This window comes from Callithrix jacchus, chromosome 15 (genome assembly GCF_049354715.1).
Source record: "Callithrix jacchus isolate 240 chromosome 15, calJac240_pri, whole genome shotgun sequence".
NCBI classification, from domain to species: Eukaryota; Metazoa; Chordata; class Mammalia; order Primates; family Cebidae; genus Callithrix; species Callithrix jacchus.
This window is the reverse complement of record NC_133516.1, coordinates 40582027-40604805: the sequence shown is the minus strand read 5'-3', so window position 1 is coordinate 40604805 and position 22779 is coordinate 40582027. Positions and strand designations below refer to the sequence as shown.

General features: G+C 38.1%; 1 protein-coding gene across 32 annotated transcripts in view; it reads left to right on the top strand.

Moving 5' to 3' along the window:
* CFAP20DC (CFAP20 domain containing) overlaps nt 1-22779 on the top strand; it is a 352305-nt gene that overhangs the window by 223208 nt on the left and 106318 nt on the right. For 30 of the 32 annotated variants that reach the window (XR_004734664.3, XR_013527405.1, XR_013527404.1 and 27 more), the window contains 2 exons: nt 3628-3831; nt 14688-14749. Coding sequence is in view for 26 of the 32 variants with exons in the window: in XM_035275961.3 (XP_035131852.2) it covers nt 3628-3831; nt 14688-14749 (266 nt within the window). In the remaining 6 variants the exon portion in view is untranslated. Of the gene's footprint in view, nt 1-3627; nt 3832-14687; nt 14750-15869; nt 17658-17704; nt 17817-22779 lie in introns of those variants that run through there. The other 2 variants (XM_035275966.3, XM_035275964.3) reach the window with 2 other exon arrangements.

The window sequence follows — 22779 nt, the reverse complement described above, 5'->3', positions numbered from 1 at the left end:
TCCCCATGATGAAGAAGTTGATGCATAGAGAGGTTAGGTAATTTTCCTAGTCATTTACAGCTGGTAAGTGGTGGAACTAAGGCCCAGGCTTAGATTTTTCTGGCTTACCCACTGCCACATCCTCTCTTATTCTTCTCTCCTAGCACCCAGGGTTGTTCTTCAGGCACAGTACAGCCTTGTAGATTAAATAAGTAAACTGAATGAATAACTTAATCATACATTTTAAAGCTTTCTTCAGAAGAAAAATAGTGAAAATTAAAATAAAATTGCTTTTTCATTGTAGAAGTGTGTTTGGCAATGATAAGCCAACTAACATACCTGTGTAACACATTAGAATTCTTAGTCCCATTTCTTGACTGAAAAACTGAAGAACAGCAAGTCACTTGTTCACTGCCACAGCTAAAGTCAAGCAGCTAGTATTCTCATGTTCACATATGATTACCAACCTGCTTTTTAAAAATTGAAATAAAATTTGTATGCCATAAAATTTACTCTTTTAAAGTATGAAATTCAGGAGTCCTTAGAATATTCACAAGATTCTCCAACCATCATTTTGAACATTTCCATCACTAATTTCAGAGTATTTCCATCATTCCAAAAAGAAAGCATATACCCACTAGTAGTCACTTCCCATTTCCCTTTCCTCCAGCTCCACCATCCTCTAATCTACTTTCTATCTCTGTGAATTTCCTGTTCTAGACATTTCATATAAAGTAAATTACACAATATGTGGCCTTCTGTGTAATTCTTTCAGATAGCATAACATTTTCAAGGTTCATCCAGCCCTTCATTACTCTTTAGGCTGAATAATATTCCATTATGTGGATAAACAAAAATCCATTCATCAATTAATAGACATTTGGTTGTTTTCGCTTTTTGGCTATTATGGATAATGCTACTGTGAACATTTGTGTACAAGTTTTGTTTGAACATGTGTTTTCAGTTCACTTGATTTATCCTTAGGACTGAATTGCTGGGTCACACAGCAACTCACGTGTTTAACATTTTGAGGAACTGCCAAACTGTTTTCCAAAGTGGCTGCACCATTTTACATTTCTGCCAACACTGTATGAGGGTTTCAGTTTCTCCACGTCCTTGCCAACACTTGTTATTGTCTCTTTTTTTATTGTAACCATCCCAATGGGTGTGAAGGTATCTCACTGTGGTTTTAATTTGTATTTCTTTCTTTTTTTTTTTTCTTAGTTTTTTATTGCATTTTAGGTTTTGGGGTACATGTGCAGAACATGCAATACAGTTGCATAGGTACACACATGGCAGTGTGTTCTGTTTGCTTTCACCCCTTCACCCACATTTGGCATCTCTCCCCAGGCTATCCCTCCCCACCTCCCCCTCCCACTGGCCCTCCCCTTTTCCCCCCAATAGACCCCAGTGTTTAGTACTCCCCTCCCTGTGTCCATGTGTTCTCATTTTTCATCACCCGCCTATGAGTGAGAATATGCGGTGTTTCATTTTCTGTTCTTGTGTCAGTTTGCTGAGAATGATGTTCTCCAGATTCATCCATGTCCCTACAAATGACACAAACTCATCATTTCTGATTGCTGCATAATATTCCATGGTGTATATGTGCCACATTTTCCCAATCCAGTCTATCATCAATGGGCATTTGGGTTGATTCCAGGTCTTTGCTATTGTAAACAGTGCTGCAATAAACATTCGTGTGCATGTGTCCTTATAGTAGAATGATTTATAGTCCTTTGGGTATATACCCAGTAATGGGATTGCTGGGTCAAATGGAATTTCTATTTCTAAGGCCTTGAGGAATCGCCACACTGTCTTCCACAATGGTTGGACTAATTTACACTCCCACCAACAGTGTAAAAGTGTTCCTTTTTCTCCACATCCTCTCCAGCATCTGTTGTCTCCAGATTTTTTAATGATCGCCATTCTAACTGGCGTGAGATGGTATCTCAATGTGGTTTTGATTTGCATCTCTCTGATGACCAGTGACGATGAGCATTTTTTCATATGATTAATTTGTATTTCTTTAATGACAAGGATGTTGAACATCTTTGTATGGGTTTATTGTTCTCTAAACTACTTCTTTTGAATTTAAATTATTCCTATTTCCTTATTTATTTTTACATTATTCATTGGGATATAAATTTTATTCTTCTTCTTGTGATACCTATTTTGCCCCAGGAACTCTGAAAGCATATTAAATGCTCATGAAATCTCTTATTAAGGATTGCATGACCTCTCATAGTGCCAAGCTGCTCATGCCATGAACTATAAGGATTTAACTGAGTTTCCACTGACAACTTTTTAGGAAGTCTCCACATCACATTGTCAGATAACAAGCTTTTATAAACCCCACATTATGATGATAATAATGCTTTATTGTAAAGCATTTAATGTCATAGGAACTCCAAGAATTTTTTTCAAAAATATGTTTTTAACTTTTTACATTATTATGAGGCAGAAAAGCCAGTAGATGCCTCAGGGAGTCCTCCAAGAAAGTATATATAGAGAGATAAATATCTAAAAATTCTAGGGTATCTTGGGGAAAAAATCCTTGTTAGTACAACCAGTGTTTCCAGAAAATTTTCAAATTGCTTTTAAGATATATGCCAGTTCTGCATCTAAATCACACTGCTCCTATGTGATGCTAATATTTTAGTAATGCTGAAATTCATGTTTGCTATCAAATCTAGTTTAGGTCAGAGAGAAAGGAATGGAAAAGTTTTGAAAATTCTATATGCCAATTTCCACCTGTACTGTGAAATAATATTTATACTAGCATCTAAAGATCTATAGTAGTATTCTTTTTCCAAAAGTACTTGACAGATGACATATGTAGTAAATCCACCTCAGTTGGAGCTATGAGATCCTCCAGGCTTTCAGACCTTACAGCTTACCATCTTACATTCAAATTTTATCTGATGGCTTTTACCAATACTAGTCATTTTCAATCTTACTGCAAGTTCAATATATTTGGTAATTATGTTTACAATGATGAAAATCATCAATTCCCTCAGAAACTGGGCTTTTTTAATCGCAAATTATTTTTACGGAAAAAAAAAAAAACTATTGTTAGTTTTTGTTTAGTTGATCAAAAACTGGTTGGGCCACCTACAAGGCACTAGACCCTGGAAAGGCAGTGAAAGCAGAGCAGTCATGGTACTTGCTCTTCTAGAGCTCATAGCAAACGTGAAAACTCCAGAAACAATTCCATCACTGCAACTGTGATCAATGCTAAAAGCGAAAATTTTAAGATTCTATGAGAGGGTATCATAAAGGAGCTGACCCAGTTTATGGTTGTCAGAAAAGGCTTCCCTGAGGAAGTGATACATAATTGGGGACCTGAAGGAAGCCTAAGCATTAGCAAGAACACGAGGCAGAGGGGACTTGCATGTGCACAGGACTAGGGCAGACAGGACTTGATGATTTTGAGAACCTTAATGAAGGACAGAGAAGCTAGCATGTGAGGAACAAAAGGACAGCAGGCTGTGTAATGGATGGGGCAGTCACCGCATGGAGGCATGTTAGGGATTTGGGCCTCTGTCAATTGGGGAGTTGCTGCAGGGGTTAAGGCTGTGGCATTTGTTCGTAGCCATAGAATTAACAAAGGCCAAATGACCCTTTGTTATTTTCCTCTCTCTTGGTCAGGAATATGACTGGCGAAACTATCAGCCCAGCCAGATGAGTGAATCCGAGTTACAGATGCTGGCGAGCCTACGGCGGCAACAAAATGAAGAACTGGAGGATTCTGGGACCTCCCATGGCCTGAGTGCATCCCAGGTGGACAACTGTAATGTCAGCATAAGTACCAGCAGTGACGACACAACCACCTGTAACTCCTGCCTGCCACCTGTGAGTCCTGAGCTTTGCAGCTTCCTCTCATTGCTTATCAAGGAGCAAGTTTCTTTCTAACAAATCCCAGCTTTGCCTGGAAAAGCCAGGACCAAAAGGAGAACACTCCCTATGAGAAATAATTAGAGCCCATTCTGAAATAGTGTTTTAGAACTAGGGACAGAAATTAGAAGGATAGTCTTCTTAAATTGTCTTATTTATTTTCAGAGAAGGTATAAATGATGATATATCAAACCACACATTGAAAGAACAAAAAGAACAATTTTACTATCGATACTGGGTGTCCCACTGTATCCCCTGTTCCAGTATAAGCCATGTGGCACATACAGGGGGCTCAACATTTGTTAAATAAATATTTGTGAAATGAATGAACACAGAGGAAAAGACTATAGATATACAAGTATTCCTTGGATATGAAGACAGAAAAGAACCTTCTGTAGAAGTCACCAGATGTTCACTGACTCCTCCCTGTGTCTGAAGGGCCTTGATAGGCACTGTGGATGCTTCAGAAGCTTATATTCCCATGTGTTTCCATAGTTAAAGTACTTTCAGTGTGGCCTATTGCCCTCACTATGGCCTGGCAGAGGAGTTGAAACAGGTCTTAGTCTTCCTGTTTTTCAAGTGAAGAAAAACTTGGGTCCAAGCTTCCACACCTGGTCAGTGGCAGAGCCCGGAGCAGAGCCCATTGTTTTAACTCAGTCCATTCTCTATCATACTGCCTTCAAGGACCTTACAATTTAATTGGAAAGACAGAGCATTCATCAAACGGTTCAATACAGCACAAGAAATATCATAAAGCAGAATAATAAAATCATTGCTATAATAATGATAATTAGAGCTACCATTTCTTTAAATACCTAGAGTCATTTTAAGACCTCTACAGGCCTAAGAAACGTTTACTTACAAGGCTACATTCAATATCATAGCAAACAGACTAAAATATACTTTCATCCAAAAATGAATATGTTTTTGCTATACAATTTTTAAAGGAACTATAAAACCATATTACTTTTACTCATTTATATACAACTATATAAAGATTGAGTTGAAGTGTAGTTGACAGTGGATAAGTTAGGTTTTAAGTATTTAATTAAATACCTATTAATTTTGTGATTTACTTTTCATATTTTAAAGCCAGTTTTTTCCTGGTCTCATCTCTGACATCTTTGTAGATCTTGGAAATCTCAGAGGCCGTTGCACCTAATGCCTTGCATGGGTTATCTAGTTTACTCCTTAACACTACTGTGTGGTAAGCATTGCTGCAGAGCTCTTGAGTAATGGAGACTCTTGAGTAAAGTGAATCAGACCTAACTTGGTCTGACTCCCAAGTCTGGGCTCCTGACCACTACGATGTGGTGACTCAGTTGTCAGATGAGTGTTACCCAGTGGATATCTGGCTATCCAGTGGATGGTGAGATTTCTGTGCTCTGGGGAGAACTTACACAAGTCTTCATGGAGGAGAAATTCCAATTGGCTTGATGGGGAGGGAAGGTGATATCAGTTATATGTTAGTGCTCTTTTTCCCTACGTTGCATACCTTCAGGTTTCTCTTGCCTTAGTTGTGCTTTCGTTAAACACAACTATCAAGCATACATAACACTTCTGACAGCCTTGGTGCCAAAAAGTATCCACCCAGCCAGAAAAATATCTGACTTCTGGTTACTGTGGTTAAAGTATCCTTGTAGCCAAGCTAAGATCATAAGAGTCAGTTGCAGATTTTTGCCAGTACAATTTGCAATAGAATTGAAACATTGCCTTTCTTGTAAAATATTTTTCAGCAGTCATTTAAACTGCAAATAAGAAAGAGAACAGTGGCCTCCTGATCGAGCTCATTCTGTCATGAAGTAGCTCAGAGACCAGCATTACAAAGGGCAAGCTGAGGAATGATTATTTATGGACTGAAAAGGCTGAACTCATGGTTGCCCTGGATACAGTGTTCTCATCACTGTCCTGTTCTGGCAAAGAGTGAAATCTCCTCTATGACAACTATTCCACACTAAAAGTATACGGCCAAAAATAACACCTTTGGTAATGAACTTAATAACCCCTCTTTTTGACCAAATGAGACATTGAAAACAGTCTAATTTTTTTAGAGAAAATATTGAAAAGCCTACCTTTGGTGTTCATAAGATGTGTTTATTATTGCATCAGAGTCAGTCTATCTAACATTGGAACTACTGCCAAATGGAAAATTGTATTCTTAATGAACTCTGTGTCTTGTTGCTTGTATAGAGTTTAGATAGAGCAATTTTACAAGCATCGCTGTGGTCTTTTTGAGAGCTCATTCCTTTCTCTTTAAAAGTTGTTCAGAGACAGTGAAAAAGAAAAAATAAAATAAATTCATCACAATAATATCCAACTTTTTTTTTTTTGGAGACTGAGTCTCGCCCTATTGCCCAGGTTGGAGTGCAGTGTCCTGATCTCAGCTTACTACAACCTCTGCCTCCCAGGTTCAAACAATTCTCTTGCCTCAGCCTCCCCAGTAGTTGGGATTACAGGTGCCTACCACCACACCCAACTAATTTTTGTATTTTTAGTAGAGACAGCATTTCACCATGTTGGCCAGGCTGGTCTCGAACTCCTGACCTCAAATGATCTGCCCGCCTCAGCCTCCCAAAGTGCTGGGATTACAGGCATGAGCCACCGTGCCCAGCCTATTCCACTCTTCTTTTGTCTCAGTGAATACTGTCAATATCCATACTGATCCTTTAGGCAGAAATTTGGAAGACGTCTTCATTTCTCCCACTCCCTTATTCCACATCCAGTTGGTCTCCAAATCCTAAGAATTTTTTCTCCTTTTTACCTGTAACCCACCCTTCCTAATACAACAGCCTTGGCACTTTTCCTTTTTTCATTTTTCTCCTTAATTTCATGACAGATTATGCGCTTTAATTTTTTTCCAATATTTACTTTAGATTCAGGGGGTACATGTGCACATTCGTCACTGGGGTGCGTTGCATGATACTGAAGATTGGGGTACAAATGATCCAGTCGTGATCCAGTACTGAGCATACTCCCCAGGAGTTACTTTTTCAGCCCTCATGCCTTTCCTCCCTCTCCCCTTTAACAGTCTCCAGTTTCTATTGTCATCTTTATTTCCATGAGTACCTGATGTTTAGCTCCTGCTTATAAGTGAGAACACGCAGTATTTGTTTTTCTGTTCCTGCATTAATTTGCTTAGGATAATGGCCTCCAGCTATATTCATGTTGCTGCAAAGGACATGATTACACTCTTTTTTGGGGGTTTTGCACTTTATTTTTCATCTGAATTCCTTCAACAGTCCCCTAACATCTCTGTGCCTCCAGTCCAAGCACCATAACCTGGTGGTTTGGAGCATCAGCTCTGATGTCAAATTGCCATGGTTCAAATCCAAGCTGTGACCCTTATAAAATGCTTGGCATTGTATCTGAGACATAAGTACTTAATAAATAAAGGTTAAGCTGTCATTATTATTGTCATTAGTACTCACATTAGTGAGCTTTCTAAAGCCCAGATCTGATCTGATCTGATCTCTTCCCCACGTAAAGCCCTTCAGTGACTCCCCTTCACCTCTTTAGTTTGACATACAGGACCTGAGACTTGCCCTCTCTCCAGCCTCATCTCTCACTGCATCCTGCCTTTCACTCCATTCTTTAGTCTCACTTGTGATTCCCTAAATGCACTCTGCACATTCTCTCTGTACCTCGGACCTGATTAGTCTCAAAACTTAGCTCCAAAGTCACTGTAGCCCTTCTCCAGGCCTCATTGTGAAGGATACCCCTTCTCTGCCACAAGAGCCGGGAGTATCTCCATGATAACTCTCACCACAAGCTTGCTTGTCTATGTCACATTCACTCATTCCACACATATGTTTCTGAGTGGTACAATGTGCTGTGAACAAGGCTGGCTGCTGAGGATACAGATGAAGCCTTATCCAAGTTTGAGGTGTTCACAGTTTTGGAGGGGAAGCCCAGGTAAACGGCTCACTGTAACACAAGATGGCAAGTGATAGTAGAATAACGAGTTATGGGAACAGGTGAGAGGGACCGATTCCACCTGTGGGTTTCAGGGATGCTTTCACAGAGAAGACAACAATTAAGCTGAAGTTCAATAATGAGTTCAAGTTGGAATTCCAAGTTCCAAAAGGAAGCCAAATTAAGTTTGTGGTCGGAGGGTAGAGGGGAGTCTCTTCTTTAACAAGATGACTTCCTCGTAGTACGTTTGTTTCTCTGTCAGCTTGCATAGCACTTGAAATGAGTTTTTCTTGTCTCACTACCCACCCCACCACCCAATATGCACCTAGGGGAGCCACTCTGCCTGCCACACTGTTGACTTGGCTGTCACTAGGTGGGCCGTGCCCTGTGTTCAGATCAGGCCGTGCTCAGCTCTCTGTCTGGCAGCTCCCTAATCCCTCTTCTCTGCTTAAAAAAAATGGCTTTTTAATTTCTATTTTGGTTTGGGGCTAAATTTTTTATTAAAGACTAATTTTTGTTAAATCAGCTTAACAATAACCCACAACACTCAGACCAACTTAAAGACTAGTTTTTGATACATTTTAGGTTCACAGAAAAATTGAGAGGAACCCCATTATCAATGTCCCCCACCAGAGTGGTTATTTGTTACAATTAATGAACCTCCATTGACACATCATTATCACCCAAACTCCGTAGTTCACATTAGGGTTCACTCTTGGTATTGTGCATTTTATGGGTTTAGACAAAGGTAGTGACATGTATCCACTATTATAGTATCATACAGGGTAGTTTCACTGCCCTAAAAATCCTCTGTGCTCTATTTATTTATCCCTCCTTTTGCTTATTTCTGAGGGCCCAACTCACTTGTCACTGCTTCATGAAACCCTCCTCAACTCTCATCCCACCCTGAACAGAATTATTCGCTTCCCTCTCTAGGTCCCTGTTATCTTCAGCTCAGTTATAGCACTAACAACATCAGCTAACCACTGTTTCCAGTATCCCCAGGCCGGGTTGTGAATTCCTTGAGGGCAGAACCCTGCCTGTGTTCTTTCATACCTTCCACGTTGACACACAAACACTGGCCAAAGGTATCACAGCTGGTTGCCAGTCATCGCTTGAATGAATCTATCAATAATATTTTTTTATTTCCTTTTTTATGGATGAGTTCATGTCCTTTGTAGGGACATGGATGAAGCTGGAAACCATCATTCTCAGCAAACTAACCCAGGAACGGAAAACCAAACACCGCATGTTCTCACTCATGAGTGAAAGTTGAACAATGAGAACACATGGACACAGGGAGGGGAACATCACATACTGGGGACTGTCAGGGCATGGGGAAATAGGGGAGGGATAGCATTAGGAGAAATACCTAATGTAAATGATGGGTTGATGCGTGCAGTGAACCACCATGGCACGTGTATACCCATGTAACAAATCAGCACATTCTGCACACGTATCCCAAAACTTAAAGTATAATAAAAAAATTCATTTTTTCCTCTAAAAGAAGGTAATTTTCATCAAGATTCCAAAATAAACATCAGCTTTGTTTTGCTTAAATAAATCCTGAGTGATACATTTAATATTTTTAATTCAAGATTTAATAAATGAGTATTAAATATACACCCAAAGGAAAATCTCCTTCTGTGCAGGGCCTCACTACCAATAGGAAGAAAATGAGATGTAGTCAGGTCCCATTCGGTTTAGCATTTTTACCTGACCACTTCACACACATTGCCGTCTGAAGCCAGAAAGCTTACGCAGAATAAAATGAAGAGTCTTTAGCAAAATCCATTGTGTTTACCACAAACTTTGATTCCTCGGCTTCTGTACAGTTCAGAGTAATATGTACTGTTTAAAAGGTGTTTAGATATAATAAATTAGTCATTTAAAAGTGTAATTAAATGTAACCATATTCCTCATAGCAAATTGGCTTTTGTGTGCATCTCTTGCTAAATAAATCAAGCCTACTGAGAAATCCATTGGCCTTTGACAGACAAATTTTTCAAAGTTTCTAACTTAGAACCAAATTCAATTAAAACAATACTTTACAACTTCTGTGGAAACCAGGCTACAAGTAATCAATTTTGGAGAGTTTCTGTTAGGAGTAGCCCTCATGAGATTTATTCAAAAACTTGGCTCTCAGCAGCCTTCAGAAGGGTGCTGGGAGTTAGTTATAATGAATTTTCATTGAATTCTCTCTTGATGAGGGATTTTGATTGACAATACCATAAAGCCATATCGTGTGTGTGTGTGTGTGTGTGTGTGTGTGTGTGTGTGTGTGTTTTCTTTTTTTTAAGGAATAGGAATAGCTATCAATGGACACTGCTTCATGTGATGCCTAAATAAATCTAAACTCTAGATCAGTCAACTTGGGCTCAAATCCCAGATCTGCCATTTATGAACATGATGACCTTTGAAACAGAAATAATAAAAGAACCTTCCTAAGATTGGCATTATGCAAAGCGAATGAGTACATGAAATGCATGTGCCTGTTTAGCAGAGTAAGCTTACACTGTCAACTGCTGCTCCCCTGAGGTTATTCTCCTCAGAGGACCACTTGAGTGATCAGAACAAAATTTCCAGAACATTATCCCTTTTTATGATGACTGAGGCCTGTAAGGATAAGCAGAGATTCTGTAGTCCTTGTTTTGATGTGTGTTTAACCATTGGCATACAGACTGGCTCCCTCAGATCCTTAAAAATAAACTCTCTCATTTTTTTATTTCAGTATTTCATTTCACTTTCCCCCCTCAAATGTAGATTCAAGAAATGCAGGCTTATTGTACAGCTAGCCTGTGAGTGGATGCCCCAAAGCCGTCATTCCTTCAAGTTAATAATTAATATAACCTGACGGGGTGTGGTGGCACAGGTCTGTAGTTCCAGCTAATCAGGAGTCTAAGGCAGGAGGATTTTAGCCCAGGAATTCAAGGCCAGTGTGGGTGATATAATGAGACCCCCATCTCTTGAAAAAAAAGAATCCCCATAACCTAATATCAAGCACATAAGTCTCTTTAGCTTACAAAAAAAAAAAAGAAAAGCTCATTGCATGCATCCATCAACATGACATGTTGTAGAGCATAATATTTGGAAAATAACAAAGCAAAATACACTTAATAAAATTGCAAGCATATGGTGAGGTTCTCAGACAAGTTATTTGTGGTCTTGATTAACCTTGCAACAACATTACTGCCATTTTCCTAGGTTTTACATAACAGCATAAAAATATTGTCTTTACCTTTTAACATGCCAGGATTATCTTATCTCCTGTTCTTTTATTTAGGCTTCATTTCTCTCCCTCACCCCAAAATCTCTAGCAGCTTGATCCTGGAAGAGCAAAGCTTCTTGTGCTCCCTGGTAGTTAATTTTATTTGAATACTGTTTTCCTGGCACTAGCACATAGCAACAGTGCCACCAAAAGGACAAGTCCCTGAGTTTCTAGGATCTTTTCCATTTCTTTACTCAACAGCATATCAGCATTTTTGCATGATATTCCTGGTTGCTGTGTATTCAAAATATAATATATTGGCCTCTCAGGCTCCTTATAGTTAATAGGTTTTAATTTGTTCTGATCTACAGATTCATTAACTTCTCAGCTCTCTTTGGGTAGAATGAGTTTTCTTTTAATCCTCCTGAACTAAAAAGGTAAGTAGTTGATTGTGCTAAGCTGCAGATAAATCATATGAGCAGATGTTCTTATACAACTATAGAAATGATATACGAAAACTGATATTACAGTCAGTGTAATATCTGTATTGTCAGGAGGAAATATTGAAATGTGCAAGTTGTTCTGTGTTTAGTAACTATGAAAGTCACCCCAGGGTATAAACTTTTTTTTATTCTCAGAGTACTGTCTATTATATTTTATGATTGCTCCAAATTTAGTAATGCGGCAAAACTCACTTGTTAAATTTTAAATATATAGTGACATGTCATAAGAATAAAATCAAATGAATTTAAGTTATGGTAAGGATATAGTCATATATATTTCAAATAAATGTATTTCTTCGGGGGTCACATTTTTTTCCTGCCACAAACAGAACTGATTTTGTCATATTTGTTATTCAAAAAACTTAAATAGTCACCACTGTAGATGCACTCTCGAGCTGAAATAAACATTACAGACTAGTGGTTAAGAGAGTAAGTTGTGGACTCAGCCTACCTGAGTTCACAGTCTAGCTCTACTCTTTCCTGGCAGTCACGATCCCGGGTTAATACCCAGTGTCAGTTTCCTCTTCTGCTAGATGGAGTTGTTCATCCTATTTATTTCATAGAATTGCTCTGAAGAGCAAATGAGATCATATCTACCAAGAATTAGCATAAGTACTCAATAAATATCAGTCACTGCTATTATGATGATGGTCATAGTTCTCTGTAGATACTGGTTGCCATCCCTTTGCATCTACTTATGATATTCTCTAGGTATGGCTGAATGCCAAAATCAAAACAAATTTGATATAATTTCGTTGGTGCTTTCATAGGATGCTACCTACCTAGAAATAGGTTTACTGCTACATATGTATATAAACATATTTTAGGGGAGGAAAAATATCTTTTTCTCACCCATCCTGGATTCATCGCCAAGGCCTCTGTTTTGACAGATTAGCAAAAGAAAAACATGCAAATTTATTTCATGTTAAGTTTTCTGTGATACGGGACTCTTTATAAGGAAACGAAGAGCTGAACAAACAGTTAAACTTGAATATTTTTACTGTAGGTTTGATGAAGAGGGGAAAATGGTGGAGAAATATGATTGGACAATGGAGCTATGAGCTAATGGAAATAGACTGAGGAAAATCAGCAAGGCCTTTTGTGCAGATTCTTCTCTGTGTCCCTGTGTCTTCAGAGATAAGGATGATCCTTTCTTAGGGGATAGAGAGGGCATCTCTCAAATGAGCATCTTATGACCTGCTCCAGGGGGTGGTCAGAAAATTCTACCTATGTTTTATGACCAGCTGCAGGGGAGAACAGGGGAGGGGGAGAGTGACCTTCCTGCTACTGCAAATGCCAGGGGTTAGCATGTCCTGAATTCCATCAATATCCGTTTGTAGGTGAAGACGTCTGGCTCCAGACAGCTAGTCGTTCACCTTTCTATCTGTTTGTGTCAGCAGTTTTTAGTTGAAAAGCTTCTATTGGTTACTTTTTTGTTTTCTAACACTTAAAAATCATTATGAGCAAAGATGGAAATGGATCAGTTTGTATAGTCTAAAGCAAGGAGGGGCTGAGTCACAAACAAGATAGGATTCTGTAACCACTTCTATTTTCCAAGAGATGGAGTAAGTCACTTGGAATAGAGGTTTAGGGATAGGTATAAATAGAACTAATAGTATAAAATTAAGAAATAGAAAGTCACCTGAATATCAGGACTGTGGTGCTTAGAGTGTTATGGAAATGCCTCTGAAAATAAGTAAGCAGGGGTCCATTCACTGGAGGCATGAGTACAGCTGAAATACTGGACAAATACCAATGAATTTGTTATTGAGAGTATTTCTGTATCGGTGTGAGTTGGTCCAGAGAACCTGTTAGGCCTTTTGCTTGCTAATTTCTTTTTTACTGTGAAATAATAAAGCCTAAATTATAAAACCAAATTTCACTTGCAAATTGCTGGAAGTCTTATTTCTCTAGTGAGATCAAATATGTCTTATGACATGTTTTTCCTTCCACTGTTCTCCCAGCTGTTGTTTCTTATTACTGAAATAGTGATGCATTGATATTGGTTCAATTACCAAAGTATCTGAGTACATTTAAATTCATGGCGCATAACAGGTAGTCAGGCTAAGTGACTGTGATTATCAGATGGGGTGTTTGATTTAAATTAAAGGAGCACTTCCAAGAGATAATTTATAGAGGAAGACAGTTTACTCTGAAGAATTCCCATCCCCTATGTCGTTAATATTTTAGGACTTATCATAATAAGGAAGATGTGGAAACTAAGGAGTATAGGCTCTATCTGTACAGGCACCATGGCTACATTGTTTTCCTCAGACAGGCGCCGCATGATGATGGGTGAGAAAGTCTTAACACCAACCCCACTGGGGATGGAAGTAGCTAAAGCTCTTTGAATGCAATTTAAACATGTATACCAAATTCTAAATTGTAATAAAATAAGAATGTTGAAAATGATTTCCTATTAGAATTGCATTGTTGCTAACCACATAAATACTTAGAGCTGATGTTCAAAAAAGGATGGAATTTTCTCCCTTATAGAACAAAGGGAAAATATCAAGTTCTGTTGGAAGCAAGTATTTAAAGCTACATGAGAGATAGTTGCTCAGCTATGTTTTGAAATGTAACTGAAAGGTTTCTTGTGGAGGGAAAATTTGGGATTTCACATTTTTGTTAGGTATGGCATCATTTTTTTTTCAGCTTATTGATCAGTGCTTGAGGTTGTTTTATACACACTTGGGGAAAATGACCACCTTGACCTAAAATTTACTCATTAGTGGTAACAGAAAGTATTCTTACAAACTTACTAACATTGAGACTAATATATTTTCTGTGTGTCTGGGACTCTGTTATTAATGATGCTTGCACTGCAGCATTAGTTCCATGAGATACCTCATTTTCTTTTGCTCTGTCTAAAAATATCAACCAAAGTTAACAGCATAAAAATTCCACAAAGAGGAAAATTTCAGTACATGACCTTTAATTACATCATAGATGCTATGAAGTCTAATGACTGGGTCATTAAAATGATAATAGTAATAAATGTGATTTCTCATTTTTATCACTCTGCTATTTGCTGGGTCTCCAAAGAGCCTTTGACTATTCTGTAAAATAAACCTATACCCTTCTTGTGAGTTGTGTCCAAGGAAACAGTTACAGTAATGAGAGTGGATTTGAACATATATGTAAACAGCTTTGTGCTGATTAAACATTCACAAATGTTTTGTCTTTTACAGCCTGTCAACCAGGGTCGCCACTATCAGAAAGAAATGAACCCACCTTCTCCTTCTAACCCTCGGTAAGTATTATCAATAATCTAAATGGTTTTTAAACACACACACACACTTAGTTTGAAGATTGTGCATTTTTCTTGGTTTCCTGAAATTGTCTTCCAAAACTTCTAGCTTCCAAAGTTATGTTCTTTCAAAGTCTCAGTTCATCTGCTTGTCTTCTTTGGTCTTTAGAAGAGTGGTAACAGTCTACCTAGGTTTAAATATCTACCTTTTACTAGTGGAATTTTGCATACGTCATTTGACTCCAGGTAATTCAGGCATAAGAATTACTTCATAGTATTTTGGGGAGATTCAAATGAAAACTTCTTAGAACAGTTCCTGGCACATAGCAAGTTCTCACCAAGTGTTAATTTATTCATTATTAATTTATTTGCATAAATATTTCATTTTAATAGGTTTCTGATGTTTGGTACATTTTAGGCATTTTTTTATATCACTTGGTGCTCTTAAATTTATTAAGATAGCTTATAAAAGTTCAAATAACCGGTCTCTTTTTTCATAACCTCAAAAGTTTATAATCTCAAAATTATTTTTATTATTTCAAAAATGTCATTGGTATATGAGTCATTTGTTGTGATGAAAAAACCTCATTATTTTTGGTTCAGTAGGAACAAGGGATCTAAATCTGAGTTTTGAAATACTTGTGTTATTCTATAACTTTCTGATAAATAATTATATAAGCTAGTTTATCTATATGAATCAGTACTACCTTATCAGTATTTATCATACACTAGGAAATCATTGAAAAGTCCATATATCTTGAGCCTACCTGGAGAGTCTTAGTTACTGTGGTGCACCTCATTATCCAAATGCATCTGACCTGTGCTGTGGGTTGTCCTATGGAGGGTGTGTTAACTATTGCATGGTGTCTGAATTAAGACTCTTTGGTTACACAGTACAAAACAGCTTAACTACTTTAAAAAACAGAAAAAGATAGGGAGAAAGAGAAAGAAAGGCAGGGTGGGGGTTGTTAAGTAAGGTACAGGGCTGTATTCTAGAACCCAGAGGCCACCAAGCCTCAGGAGGGGCCTGAAACTAGGAACTAGAAAGCCGAGAGGCAGCCAGGCAGTCTGTTCACTCCATCTCTGCTTGCTTCCTCCCATCTGCTCCATTCTTCTCTCTAAGGATCAGCTTTCTCTGCTCCCTAGTCCACATATGGCCATTTGACAGCTCTGGAGTTGACATATTACAGTTCAACATATGTGTCAAGGCTGAAAGACGATGTCTGCACCTCCCTTTCTGAGAGAGAGAATGTGATTAACTTAGCTTGGGCCAAGTACCCATTCTGGTCCAGGCAGCAATAAACAATGAACCAAGCCATGTAACATGAGCATGGCTTCCAGGAAACCACATAAATGGTTTATAGGACTTTTACTGGAATCCAGAATATTCATGACACAGGTAGAGTAAATGTTCTTTATTAGCAATCTCTTATAAAGGTTCCTGTTCTGTACACTTGCTCTGATCATTTATTCATGTTACCTAGTAGGGTGAATTGTCACTATCATAAATAGATACACTAAAGAGTTTAAAATTGAGATTAGAATTTCAATATATATAAGAAGGTGTTTTAATATTGTTAAAATTAGTTATCTCTTGATAGGTGAACATGTCACTAAGAATCTTGTAGCTCATCTAGATGTGCCTAACAAATTATTTTTTTCAATATATGAGTAAGCTTTCAAGGTAACTGAAAATCCAACTTTGGTCTAAATTATAATAAATTAAGAATTTGGGTCAGGCATGGTGGCTCATGCCTATAATCCCAGCACTTTGGAAGACCAAGACAGTTGGATGACCTGAAGTCAGGAGTTCGAGACAAGCCTGGCCATCATGGTAAAACCACGTTTCTAATAAAAATATAAAAATTAGCTGGGTGTAGTGGCATATGCCTGTAGTCCCAGCTACTCAGGAAGCTGAGGCACGAGAATCACTTGATCCCAGGAAGCAGAGGTTACAGTGAGCCAAGATCATACAACTGCACTCCAGCCCAGGCAGCAGTAAGACTCTGTCTCAAAAAAAAAAAAGAACTAATTTGTGGTTTGAACAAATGAGATTGATAGTAAGATATGTTAGACAGTGGAGCCTTTTGTTTGAATAAAAGGAGAAAAGCGAACTAATTCTCATCCTAATTCTGTAATATAGTGTATAATCTCAGACAAGCCTCTGACCTCTCCAGACCGTTTTAATAATATGAATACCCTCATGTGTAAAAGAAAGGACTTGAGTTGGGTGCTCTCCGAGGCCAATTCCAACTTTATGATTCCATGACTTGTACAAGACTCATTACAGCCTTTGCTTCATAAAGCAGTCTTGTCATTGAAGGATCACACTACTTTCATTTCATTGTCCTGTATAAAAAACATGCTTTATAAATATTGGATAGATAATTGAATAAATGAATGAATATCCAGATATGGTAATATGCAACTTTAAATATCTCTTTTACAAATTTGTTTCCAAAGATATACTGTCAAGATAGAATATGAAATAATTCACCAGGTAGACAGGGTATTTTATGCAACCAAGTAAATGTTTATTTATTTAAGAAAAATTAATTTACATTTCTGCATAATGAAATAAAAAGGCCAAATTCTAAAGCCAGAAATAAAATACCACCAACCCCTTTTTCCAGCAAGTTATCTATCAGTTTCCTAAAAAATTATTATATAACCGTTCAGAAAATCTGCAGATTATATGACTTGGCGCTTGGCTCATAAATTCAGCAGCTTAAGAGAATTGGCAGGAAGGCATTATTGGGCCATAAATACAGAAGATGATAAAATTATGAGGTCAGTATATATCATCATATAAAAATGAAGTAAATTGAATCATATAATGCATGTAATTTAACTTAAAACTGAAAGCTCTGATTCTTCTTAAGATCTGTATTTATTATATTTCTTCCAATTAGTATCCCCATGCTTTAGACCCTAAAATATAGAAATTTAAATTTAAAGGATATCGATAATTAATATGAAAAAATATAAGAAATTAGAAGATAATTCTCTGAAGTCTACCCTCTTGGATAAACGAGCATCTAACTTGAATCCTTGATTGAAAGTTCTGGTATGGAGGCTGTGAACAATACATGAAAAGCAGGTAGGCCCTTTGTTTCCTGAATCAAGTGTGGCTGTGATTAAAGTAATGCTAACATGGCAGAGACAGGGTGGTGTGAACAAGCAATTCTACAAGAGGAAAGCGTGATGGTGACCTCTGGGAAGTGAGATGCCCAATGAGATATCTACAACTACTCCAGAGACCAAAGATCCTAAGGTTTTTAAATTACATAGACTGGTTCCCACATATGTACATGTTTAGAGAATCACCTTTCTATTAGCTTTATTAATATAACAGGACAATCAATATCCCCAGTCTTTCATGCATATATTTTTCTATTTCTTTCTTTTTTTTTTTTGGAGACAGTCTCACTCTTGTCACCTAGACCACAGTACAGTGGAGTGATCACTCATGCACATTTTAATCTGGAAAGACTTTTATTTCTGCAACATAATCACCTTCTTAGTTTTTTGTGTGTAAGATTAACATTAAAGACAAAATGCAATCCACAAAAGCAGGTAAATTTGGGTTTTAAAGGGTTAGCTCTAGGATGAAAATAGCTAAAATGCTGCATATATTCATATATTGTTTTCTCACAGTAAAGTCATTCACTTTTACTCACAGAGCAGTGCTTGACATTGGATCAAGGTGGGATGCAATGGTAATCATTTTCCTGAGAAGTTTACAATCTAAGAATTGAAATATATATGGTTCACCTCATCATCTTCCCTTGCATGTCTAGATTTGCAACAAAGCCATTCCCCTTATGCTGTTAGGCATGGGATGATATTTTCCATTATTTTTTCCTAACACTCTAACTGATATTTAAGCAGCATCTCAGATGCTGGGGCCCTTGCCTCCAGCATCCACCAAACATTGCCTCTTAGGGCACTGACAGCTTCTACAACAAGGTGCAGAAATGGCTAACATAATCTCATATAATTTAGAGAAGTGTGGGGTAGGAGGAAACAATTTCACAGTTCATTCATGTTGAGAGACGTTTCCTAGCATGTAAACTTGCATGCTGCCAGACAGAGCAAAATGGATGCCATTTGCAGCCTCAAGTCATTTATTTAAAATGTCATCTATTGGTTTGTGGAGTTTAGAACTGTCCCTTAGGCACATTTCTTTCAATGCTTATATAGATTCTTCAGAATAACCTAAGATATTCCTGCTCAGGAATGAATTTTATGAAATAAGCTGTGATTACCGTCTGATTGTCTGTTCATAGGATGGAATCAATAACCAGTCTTTTGTTTCAAATGATGATTATACTTGCTATTTTTACAACTCATTGGAAAATTAGCAGGAGGAAGGAATGTAGTCAAAGACTTTGCAAGATTCTAAATGTTCTTGGAAATATATAATAAACAAAATTCAGAATACCAAAACAATAAAGAACAGCATAATCTTCTAAAGTGTTTGCTCAATGATTTATCACTTATCTGTAGTTTTTTAAAATGTCATTGCAGATTGTTAGGGCCTCAATCCTTTGCAGCTTTGCCACATGTTTATGTGATATAAACATGCTTATAAACATAATTATCTGATAAATCCTTGCAGTCTTTGACAAATGATTAATAACCACTGACATCAGTTCCCGCTGGCTTAGCCAACCTGACCAAGGCAATGTGGCCTGTCAGTGTAACCCGCGTGGCTCCTCTATACTGACCACAGCAGCATTGTTTTTGTTTTAGCTCTCTGGTTGTCACGATGCAACCTGATGAGTGTCTCTTCTATTGATTAAGCTTTTTATTTTCCCATCACAAAAGAGAGAAGGGTATAAATGAATAAAATTAAGTACAGAACTTTAATGTTCCTCTTCAAATCATTCCATTTGGATCATTTTAAAACAAGTAAGTTGAATTTTTAACCAATAGTCCTCCTTCAAACCAAGACACCACGGAGGATTTCCTTATTAACTAAGCAAACATTTCGTTTCTCAAAACATAATGTTATTGCTGTTTCCTATTACCCAGATTTTTGCATTAAATCATAATGATTTAATTATGAAACTGAAGGCATCAGCTGTTGTTTTTATCATTTCTCTTGTTGGCTTCAATAGGAAAAGATTCAGTACCTTTTCTTATATAATCTCATTCCCAGAGATTTCACACCTGCTCTTTTGAGGGCCCTGATTCTCCATACTTAGAACCCACAGATCTGATTCAAAGCTCATTGACTGATGACCTGTCAGGTTGTTCATCAAGTTCCTCTAAGGCAGGGTGTGCTCGCTCTCTCTCTCTCTCTCTCTCTCTCTCTCTCTCTCTATCTCTCTCTCTTTCTATTGAAGGTTCTGGTACTCCCCACCCCCACCCCAGTGTTATTCAGCACATCCCTGTCAAGGGCAGGATTTTCTTCAGCATTTAAGTTGAGGGAGGGTGTGAGCAAGTGAGTACCCGGACACCATGGAAAATGAAACTCTTCATCCCAAATGTTAACCAGTTAAATTTCGGATTCTTTTCCTGTGTCTCTGCAAGAATTGCCCTTTCCTTTACTGGAAATAGGAGGATGGTGATATGGTTATATTCATAACCAGATAGAATCGTGTCTTGATGAGAGGCCCTTGGTTAGATAAAGTTTAAATCTGATTTTAATGCATGTATGACTCCCTGCAAACCCAAAGATCCATAGGCACTGGTAACCTTTGGAATGGCTCTAATCTTTAAGACATAATAAGTAATAGTTTCTAGTATTTCTATATTCTAACAACTTTCAAATTTATATCTCTAGTCTTGACTCTCCCTGAATTCCAAACAGACCTATCTGCCAGCATACCTAAAATACCATTGAAAAGGTAACTTAATTTCCTTCCACAAATCTAGTCTTTCTTCACTCTTCTCCATCTCAGAAAGTGCCATCATCATCCCTCCTCCCCTTTGCTTCAGCCAGAAACCAAGAATGATCCCTGTTCTGTCTCTCTGATCCACCTGCATGTCCAGACTCAGCAAGTAATACTAGTGTTCCTTCAAACATAGTATGTGCCAAATCCAGTGTCTTTTCTCTACTTTCCCTGCTGTAGTCTGAATGTGGGTTGCCATCACCTCTCACCTGGGCAAACGCCATATCCTCCAAACCTGCCTTCTCTGTTTCTTTGGCCTCTACAGTCTTTTTTCCACTTAGTAACCAAAGTGGTATTGACAAGCCTAAATCAGATACAGGCATTGCCCCATGTAAAGCTTCCCAGTGGTTTTCCATTGCCCTTAGGACCAAGTTACGCTTACTCTGGTTTTGGGGGCCCTGGTAGCCCACCTCTCAGATGGTGTTTCACACCACTGAGCACCTTGCTCACTCTCTACTGGTTCCCTCTCCTTCCCTCTGATACTTCAGTCTTGGTCCCCACTTAGGAGCGCTGCCTGGATGGAGCTCTCCTACCTGAAGTTGCTTCCCAGCTGGCCCTCCCTGTCAGTAGGGTCTCCACCTAAATAAACATCCTCTCCTTAGGAGGCCCTTCCTTAGCGTCCTCCCTAAAATAGCCCTCAGTCACCTTTAAGCACATTATCATTTTGTTTTCATCACAGTAACCCACTAACTGGTATTTCTTGTTTGTCTGTTTTCTCCACACACATACTGCTTCCTCTTAAATGCTGGAATGTAACTGTATGCATGTGAAAATCTTATCTCACTTGTTCAGTGTCTCCCTAGTTTCAAGGGAGACACTTGCCAAGCACATAGGAGACACATTAAAAAAATAGGTGTTGAATTCAGTGAATCTCATCACTTAAAAATGAACTTCCCTCATCTCTCTACACTAGCTACATCACTGTATATTCCATTAGCTGGAACCCATGAGCACCTGTATACTTCTCTCCTTTAAGGGTCTCTGGTACCTGGCCTTATTCCCATTTGTAATAAATGAAACCTTTTTCGTTAGTTTGTTTTAAATGATCCCTTAAAAGATACCCAGAATATAAAGTATTTACACCTTTAAATAGAGACAGTTTTCTAAAATTGAATTAGTGTGTTCTCCCTCTATTGTTACTGAAAGTTGCTTATTTGTATGGGCCTATTCACACCCATTTTATGGAGTCAGAGTACCACTTGCTAGAAATCTGGTTGGGCTGCCACTGCTGCAGAAGATGTACTCAGTCCTCACCAGGCTAACAGAATCTGGGTAAGCAAAGAGAAAAAGAAAACCATTATTTATATGCATATACGTACATATATACACATTATATATATTTTATACACACGCACACACAGAGGCATACCACAGAGATATTGCAGGTTCAGTTTCAGACCACCACAATAAAGCAAAATCACAAGAATTTTCAGCTTCCCAGTACATATAAAAGTTATGTTGCTGTTCTTTAGTCCATTAAATGTGCAATAGCATTATGCCTAAAAAGAACAATGTACATGCCCCAATTTAAAAATACTTTATTGCTAAAAAAACTGCTAACAATCACTGAGCCTTCAATAAGCCAGAATCCTTTTGCAGGTGGAGAGTCTTGTCTGGATGATGATGGCTGCTGGATGATCAGGGTGGTTGTTGCTGAAGGTTGGGTGGCTTTGGCAATTTCTTAAAATAAGACAACAGTGAAGTTTGCCACATCACTGGACTCTTCCTTTCATGAAAGACTCCTCTGTAGCATGCAGTGCTCTTTGAGACCCTTTTTCCCACAGTAGAACTTTCAAAATCGGAGTTAATCTTGCCCAAGCCTGCTGCTGCTTTATCAGCTCAGAGAATGTAATATTCCAAATACTTTGTTGTCATTACAAGTAGTGTTCACATCATCTTCACCAAGTGTTGTTTAATCTCAAGAAACTACTATCTTTGCTTCCCATAAGAAGCAATTCCTCATCTGTTCAGGTTTGATCCTGAGATTACAGTGATTCAGCCCCATCTTGGAGCTTTACTTCTAACTCTAGTTCTCTTGCTATTTCCACCACATCTGTAGTTCCTTCTGCCACTGAAGTCTTGAACCCCTCAAAGTCATCCATGATGGTTGAAATGGACTTCTCCCAAACTTCT